General features: G+C 38.3%; 1 protein-coding gene across 2 annotated transcripts in view; it reads left to right on the top strand.

The window, feature by feature from the left end:
- ptena (phosphatase and tensin homolog A) overlaps positions 1-367 on the top strand; it is a 16,813-nt gene extending 16,446 nt beyond the window's left edge. For both annotated transcript variants that reach the window (XM_016522228.1, XM_016522229.1), the window contains one exon: positions 107-367. In XM_016522228.1, the coding sequence (XP_016377714.1) occupies positions 107-292 (186 nt within the window). In that variant the 3' untranslated portion in view covers positions 293-367. The remainder of the gene's footprint in view (positions 1-106) is intronic.
- Positions 368-8,894: the final 8,527 nt, after the last annotated feature.

Genomic DNA, 8,894 nt, shown 5'->3' with positions numbered 1-8,894 from the left:
TTCATATATATTCATATAAATGCTGATTCATACTTTAAGACTGTTTAATTTTGTATTCTGCAAAGCACGCATATTTATGCTACCTTCTATCTTTTGTCTCTGTCAGGTGAAGTTGTACTTCACCAAGACCGTGGAGGAGCCCTCAAACTCAGAAGCGAGCACTTCAACTTCTGTCACTCCGGATGTGAGTGATAATGAACCCGATCACTACCGCTATTCAGACACCACTGATTCCGACCCAGAAAATGAACCTTTTGATGAGGAACAACACGCACAGATTACAAAAGTCTGAACACTTGGCATCTACACAGACACACACACACACACACACACACACACATACATACATATACACAAACAAATACATGCCGGATAAAAACAAGAAAAACCAACCAACACCAGTGAAATAAAAAAGGAGAAAACTTGAAAATAAACTGAAGAGAAAAGGACCCTTCCTCCTCTACCCCTCCAACAGCTCGAGGACAGTCGTGTCGAATGCCATTGATCACAGACGAAGAAAAATATCCTGACCAATATATTGTTTTACTTCATTTTGATTATGATGAATTTCTTGTGTGGGTAACAACACCATTGCCTGAGGTGGGAGGGAGGGTCCTGTAGCTATTCTGTGTATATAAAATCCCTTTTTTGTGTCAAAGACGTTAAAAATCTAGGCAATCAGGCGAGGGGAGGCGAGGGGAGGTAGAGCAGAACACACATCTCTCCTTCTCCCTGTCTTCACCCAGGCCAGTGCTGCAATCACCCTCTCCCCCTCTCCCTTGCTCTTCCCCTCCTTACTGTGAATGCTTCTCGTGCTGTCCGCAGGCGCTAAGACCTTTGACCCCTTCCTGCGCGGTGTGTGCTGGCGTACGTAGTCCTTCAGGCTGTTGTACAAAGGCTACGGCATGCCAGCGTTCCTTTTTCCTAGCCTCACAACCAACTCCACCCCCCTCACCCCCACCCCACTGTGTATAACGATAAATTATGCAGAAAAACACGACATCCCATGTAATTGTCGTTTTTTTTTCGTTTTTTTTCTTTTTTATCCTAAGATAATAAAAAATATAATACATGAAAGCGCAGGGAACCAGTGTTTGCAATAATGTTAACACTCAACATTTAAAGGACAAATTGGTGTGCATGTCATTGGAGTCAGTGTCCATGTTTAATAAATGCTATATGATGTGTTTTTATTAAAACAAGTGTCAGAACTCTCTGAAACAGTTGTCTGAGATCCATTTACAAAAGTAAATCAGTATAAAAACTTCAAGCTATAATTGTTTATTGCACTATATATATATATATATATATATTGTGCAATAAACAATTATAGCTTGAAGTTTTGACACTGATGCACACACACACACACACACACCATATTGGCCGATATATATTTTTTTTCTTTTTAATTTATCAGTATTAGATTTTGTTAATGCTCACTTCCCCTACATTGTTAGCTTTGCCATTATCTAACAAGTTGACGCTTCAAACACTAACAATACATAGATGTTCATTTTATTTACTGAAGATTACATTTGTTTTCGAACTGTAAATTATAATGTTGTCATGCCTAAATTGCAGCATTTAAAATAGTTTTTTCTTTTTTTTCAATGATTACAAACAAGTGCACTACCATTTGGGGTTGGTAAGACTTTTTATTATTGAACGTTGTGCTCACCAAGGCTGTGTTTATTTGATCAGAAATACAGTAAACAGAAATACTGTGAATGATTATTATTAGAGTTTAAAATAAAAATACTGTGAATGATTATTATTAGTTTAAAATAACTGTTTTCTGTTAATATATTTTAAAATGTAACTTATTCCTGTGATGGCAAAGCTGAATTTTCAGCAGCCATTACGCCAGTCTTGAGTGTGTCACATGATCCTTCAGAAATCTGAATTCTCACAAATGTTTGATGTATATAATGTTTTTTTTTTTTCAGATTTTTTTGATGAACAAAGTTCAAAAGAACAGCACTTATTTGAAATGTAATTTTGTAACAATGTAAAAGTCTTTACTGACCCCAAATGTTTGAACTATATAAAATATAGAGTTTTAATATTGGCTATTTATTAGTTAACATGAAATATTTTTGCTTATCAGAAATTGGGCAGAATTTTAAACAATGATCCTTTTTTTCCTCTTAAACTTTTTTTTTTTTGGTCATTTTATGAGGATTTAATCTTTTTGAGAATCTTTCCTTAAAGGGATAGTTCACCCAAAAATGAAAAGTTATTTTTCAATAGTCCAAAAGAAGTCCAATAAAGTGCATCCATCCATCATAAAAAGTGTCCCACATGGTTCCAGGGGGTGAATAAAGGCCTCCTGTAGCGAATCAATGTGTTTTTGTAAGAAAAAAAAATCCATATTTAAAATTTTATAAACTGTAATCTCTAGCTTCCGCTAACTGTTGTACGCACGTTCACAATAGAAAAATCGAATGAACGCGCAAACGACAGTTAGCGGAAGCTAGAGATTACAGTTGAAAAAGTTTTAAAGGCCTTTATTAACCCTTTAAAGGGTTATTTCACCCAAAAATTAAAATTAGGCTGTTTTACTCACCCCCGAGGCATCCTAGGTGTGTAACATCCAGTCGGAGTTATATAAAAAAAATGTCCTGGCTATTCCAAGCTCTGTCATTGCAGTCAGCGGGTGATGCAGCTCACGTTATCCCCTCGAATGCTACCCCTACCTGAATGTGGAAATAAGCATCCTTTAAATCCACAGAGATAAACCAATCTCCCGGTCTGTTGTGTGAGAGGATTTGCTTTAGTGTAATCATTTTGAACGAGCGCTTCGAAAGCGCGCGATTCAGCGGTCTCAAATCCAAGATAGGGCGGAGTCCGCCGTCTTTCTTTGGCATCAGAAAATAATGACTGTAGAAGCCGCTCTCACGCTCTGCAAGGGGCACTGTCTCTACTGCGCGTTTTGCGAGAAGATTGTGTATTTCCTCTCGCAGAACTGAGGCATTCTGCTCCCGTACAGTGGACATTAACACACCATTGAAACGGGGCGGTCTGCGGAAGAACTGAAGCGTGTAGCCGTTCTTTATTGATTTCATAACCCACCCTGATACCCCTGGCAGCGTCTGCCACGCTTCTGTGAACTGTGACAGCGGGCGAGGCGGGCTGCATTAAAACGTAATAATCACTTTAATCTAGCTTGCGCTCACTGTTGTACACGGAAGCAGCTCCGGGTGGATGACGTAAGACGCTGCTCAGAAGTGACGAACGTGGAAGCGCAGCGGAGAGATCAAAACAAAACAACGGTCACAAATTAGAAGTACAAAACAAGGATTTGTAAAGAAGAATGTCGGAGGATTTCGATATAAGCCAAGAGGAGACTAAAGTTTGCTAAAGTAAGGAAACTTTGCTTTCTTTGCTCCTGTAAACAAACGTAGGTTTTCACGAGACTCACCGGCGCATGCGCAGGTCTGACCTCATACGTCATTCCCCCGGAGCTGCTTCCGTGTACAACTGTTGGCGCAAGCTACATTAAAGTGATTACATTTTGAATATGGATATTTTTCTTACAAAACACATGGATTCGCTACAGGAGGCCTTTGTTCACCCCCCGGAGCCATGCGAGACACTTTTTTTTTAATGGATGGGTGCTTTTTATTTCACTTCTTTTGGACTGAAGCACTGCAACACCCGCTGACTGCAATGACAGAGCTTGGAATAGCCAGGACAATTTTTAATATAACTCCGACTGGATTCGTCTGAAAGAAGAAAGTCATACACCTAGGATGCCTCGGGGGTGAGTAAAACACAGCCTAATTTTCATTTTTTGGGTGAACTAACCCTTACGTTGAAACTTCCTTTTCAAACAAGGTGCTTGCTGGATGCTCTCTCTCTCCCTTGTCTTGCTGTTAAACTTTCTTCTGTTGGGAATGTAGAATGCATTTCACTATATTATTACTATAATGCAGTCTATAATACATATTTGAAATGGGGGACTTCTATCGGATTTCCAGGTTGATGGGGATATTTTTAGATTGGCATGATGCAAATCCCTCTGATGGGTTTAGGCACATCACTTCAGTAGTCTGAAGCAGATGTTGGTTCAGGCAGCTATTTAGGGCTTAGTGCTTCATAGTAAGTAGTGAAAATTGACTTATAATTACGATGATAAAAAATGTAGTTGATAGTTACTCTGGGAATGGGTAATCTGACTAGTCTATCCAGTAATTGTCCAGTCGTAATGCTGTCTCTGCATATCTGTAGCTTTCTGCAGTCATTAGATTAGAGCGCATAGACATGGAGGAAAATATTAATCTCATAACAAAGAGGAGAGGACATAGATATATAATACGTCATTCTCCTTATCTCTGTCTGCCCTATTGCTTTTGATTTGCCTCTCGGTCCGTTTTATGCCCTTTTGTCCATTTACGCCATGCTCTCATATCCTCTGATGTTGATAAAAGCATCAAACTAGACTCACACCTGCTAATGATGGAGACGGGAACTGTTCCGCTACACTCTAATTGGTTGCCCATTGGGGAGTCATAGAAACCAGCCCTGAATGACCAATGAGGTGCTTGCCCTCCTCTGTCGGCAAGCACTGCTTCTTTCATCAGAGAGGGGTTCAGTCACCAAGAACAGTTGCACCTCCAGTTGACATATTAGAACTTGTCGCTGATGCAATGCCATGACAATCTGGCAACCGTTATGCCCTCTTATGCACATTTTTGGGGATTTTAAGAGCAGCTTTATACAGCAGTGTGATTTGAAAATTGGAAATTCCTTAGCTTTGACTCAGTTAAGTTATTCAGCATTTCAACTAATTGCAGCATTAGCACGTTCACGTTTTTCTTGTTTTCTTTCTCAGTTTGGAAAGTATTTGCTCAACCTGGCAACCCTTCATCTACACTGTTGGTCATTATGAAACTAATCTGGCAAAAACTTGCTGTTAGAGCACAGCTGTGCTGTTTGGATTAGGCCCAGAATGAAACAGGAAGTGGGGATTAACTGGCCTGGGTGACAGGTTCTGCATTTCTTTAAAAGACCTAAACAGCCCTGAGAGAAGTACAGGGGCTGCACTATTTTTTTTTTTCTTTGTCTTTTTTTATTTTTTTTTATTTTTTTTTATTTTTAACGAATATATCTATGGTTTTAGATAAAATCTGAAACTGTATGCTATTTTCAGAATTAACCTAATTACCTCTGTTGACCTAAAAGGAGATCATTCTGCATTTAATAAATTTAGCCCAATAAACAGCATTTGTGGCGTAATGTTTACCACCAAACAAATACTGAGGTTACAGTGAAGCACTTTCAATGTAAGTAAATGGGGCCAATGTTCAAAGATTCAAAAGCAGAAATGAGATGCTTATTTTCTAATAGCACTTGAATAATTCTATTAGAGCTGTAAAATTCAGTTTTATGGAAATTTTAGGTGTCATGGCGACTAAGTACACAGAAAAGTTTAATGATAAGCCATTTTTTTCACTAAAATAAGTCTGTTTTGTAAAAGTATCTTAATGATCTTATGACTGATTCATCCATTTATTTTATTTAATTTTTTATTTTTTTGGAATGTCATAACTTGATCTTCTGGTGAAAACAACATATTTCTCTTTGGAGAGAATTTTTTCCATTTGTCTTTTCTTTTTCCATAATCTTTCCATAATCATTTGAATGTATGTTCTGCGAGTAAACACTGATGTTATGCCTTGTGCCTATACTATTGAAACATTTAGTATTTTAACATTTACTTATTGGCCTCATTCACTTTCACTGTAAGTACCTCACTGTAAGTAACCCAAATTTTTGCCTTTTTAATCAAGAAAAGGATGGACAAGTGGGAATTATTTTTAGTGGTAAGCAACATTACGCCACAAGTGCTGTCGAGCTTAATGTGTTGAATCAGAAATAATCCTGTAAAGTCTGTCATGTTCAAACATTATGGTTGTCTGTTTGTGGACAGCACACTCGCTCCAGTGTCAATAAATAAACACCGCCTCTTCAAGTTTCTATGATTAAATCAAGTAGGTTACCTTTATAAATGTAGACACTGAACTGTCTCTGAGAGAAAAACTGAGCTCTGTACTTACAGAAGAGCTGTGGCAGATACCGATTGACAAGAATTTGCTATGTATGGGTGTTAGTATTCAGAGTGTGTGTGTGTGCTATTTCATTTTAAACAGCGCTTGATTAGACAGAATCCCAAGAGGAAAGGATTACAGGATTATGGCGTGTTTTCCCCAGAGACGATCGGCTACGCTAGGCCAGGCTAACATCAGTCACAGCCAAATTAATATGGGGCTCAGATAACACACACCAACACTTCTCATATCAGCGCAGAGGAGTGTGTCCTCTCCATGAACCCGGCTTACTGTCACACATCTCATATGTGCACAAAGGCGATCATAAAGAGGTTTGAAATGGCTTCGAGTCGACCCCAGATTATGAAAACCTCAGAAAACTTCTCAGACTTTGTTGATGTGACACATTAACACGTCATGATATAAACACACACACACCAATGACAAACACACAGGGATAAAGTAACGTGTGAATGTGCAGTCATTCCCAGCTTATACGTATTTAAGGCCACAAAAACCTCTATAGGAGCCTATAGCTAAAGAGAACTGATCATGAAGACACACAAAGCATAAAAACGAAATGATGAACATTTTTGTAATCTAAATAACTTTTTCCATTATGAAGAACATTTTTGTACAATGGTACAATGGAAAAGTTTCATAGATGTTAAAAGTTCTTAATGGAACCATAGAACCAAAACACCATACTTTAAATGTACTAATTTTCATATTCATACTGTATGAGCCTCATTGATATTTGTCAGTGAGAAGTGTATATGTATATTGTCCTCTGGTGCCATCTGCCAGTAACAAAGCAGGAGTAAAAAAAAAAAAATCCCATAATTCACAGCAGGGGCTCAACCAATAAGAAAATCACAGAAACTGGGTCACACAGCTGAGAGTCGGGCCTTGTCCAAATACCCACACTTGCGGTCTTGGCCACTTGAGTGCACGTGCGCGCGACAGGAAGTAAGTGCGCAAGACTTAAGTCCCAGGTCTTAAAAACGCCAAAGCACAGTGCCCTTAACGCTCACTAAACCCACACTATCTCGAATACCGTTCCGGAGCACTATTCGAGGCTTAGTGTATCCCATCATGCATCATGTTCTGGAAATAAATTGTGAGACTTTTTGCCGAGATCGCGCGAGCGGTAATGGAAACCTTTCCAGTGTAAGTTAGATATTAATATAATAAATATATATTACATATAATTTGATAGAAAAACAAAGTGTTGCACGTTTTATTGGTGTAAAGATGAGTAGTGTTGATATTTATTTTGTAAACATTTGCAACTGCTTTTTATCACTTAATTAGAAGCACCACAAATTAAATTGTGTCATGTTATAGGGACTACTGACTGAACAGACATTTAGAAGTTGATTTTAAAATGCAAAGTAAACACTTGCATTTTTACAACACTATAAGTATGTCCCATCAGGTAATGAAAAGTTCAACAGACACTTGTGGTCTTCATCCTCACTTGAACACTTGGGTTAAATACAGGAAATGTATATAAGTAGTCAAGTGCAAAGACCACAAGTGTGGGTATTTGGACAAGGCATCAGTCTATGAAAGATTGTGTGTGTGGCCGCAGTGGTATGTAAGAACACAAGCACACATCTCAAAGTCAGAGTTCCTGGCTACTAAGAAACTTCTTTTCGTTGTTCAGGTATGAAAGGGTTGATCTGAAATGGCCATCTCGCCTAGCCCCACCTGCCCACATGCACCCAATAAGTGTCACCTTCCTGTGTGTGTTTCAAAAAAAAAGATGATGCAACATTATGGTAACACCCAAACAGAGAGAGCGTGCGCTCACTCACGTGCAGTTTCTGCATAGAACAACCACAGCAGACACAAGGTCATGCTGAAAAAGGTTGTGTAGTAGCTACCAGGTACCCAAATTTTCATCTGCCATACAGGTTTAAAGGCATTGTTTTAGGGAAAGCCACAGTACCTCACATTATACTTTAGTATAATTATAGTTTTGAAGACAAGATAATAGCCTATTCACTGAAACTGCTGTTGTTTAACCTGCAGATGTCCGTGTATTTGACATTTAAATCAAATTAAACCTATAAATCAGTCATTGCATATAGTAGTTCACTGAACACTGACTGCGTTCTGGAAAGGAGCATTGTCTGGCTAACTTTGAGACATTTATAGTACGGGCACTTAAAAAAGCTCCACTAGTCTCAAGATCCTGTGTTTGGAGAATGAGAAGTTTCTAGAAGCTTGTGAAATGGCGTGCATTGCCCTGGTATGTCCTGGGTTCACACAGTTTAACAGAAGAGAATGAGAAATAGAAATAAACTGTAGCTGGCATTTAATTGAACAATTGTTGTAAATCACATGACCATTTCCAGTGCAATAGCTGTACAAGGCCTCATAAAGGTACATCTTAATTAGGCTAACTGTTGTTTGATAAAAAAATGCCAGATGCTAATGCTTGAAATTAATAGATTTAAAAGATCATTCTTGGTCTACAAATGTTTTAGGTAAGAACGACCTGAAATCTGAATAATGCTCAATAATGGGGATTCCTTTATGACAAATTTCCCTAGACTATCACAGCTGTGTAAGTAGCGTTGATGGAAAGCACGCCCTTTTACCACGAATCGGTTCTTTTGAACAGTTCGTTTCAGTGAACCGGTTCGTTTGATTTGTTTATATCATACCGTATTTAGGTCTATACAATTAATGCTATTCATTAAAACCAACTATTATATACTCAGTTCAATGAGTATGTGATTTTTTTTATTATCTCGTGAAAAGCTTGGACCCAGATTGACCGGTTTTGATTAGACCGATTGATAAGATTCGGTTCAAAAGAACAATTAGCTCGCG

The sequence above is a fragment of the Sinocyclocheilus rhinocerous genome, unplaced genomic scaffold (genome assembly GCF_001515625.1).
Source record: "Sinocyclocheilus rhinocerous isolate Xijiao unplaced genomic scaffold, SAMN03320098_v1.1 scaffold749, whole genome shotgun sequence".
Taxonomy (NCBI): Eukaryota; Metazoa; Chordata; class Actinopteri; order Cypriniformes; family Cyprinidae; genus Sinocyclocheilus; species Sinocyclocheilus rhinocerous.
The sequence above is the reverse complement of the archived record's forward strand: the minus strand, read 5'-3'. Positions and strand labels throughout refer to the sequence as shown.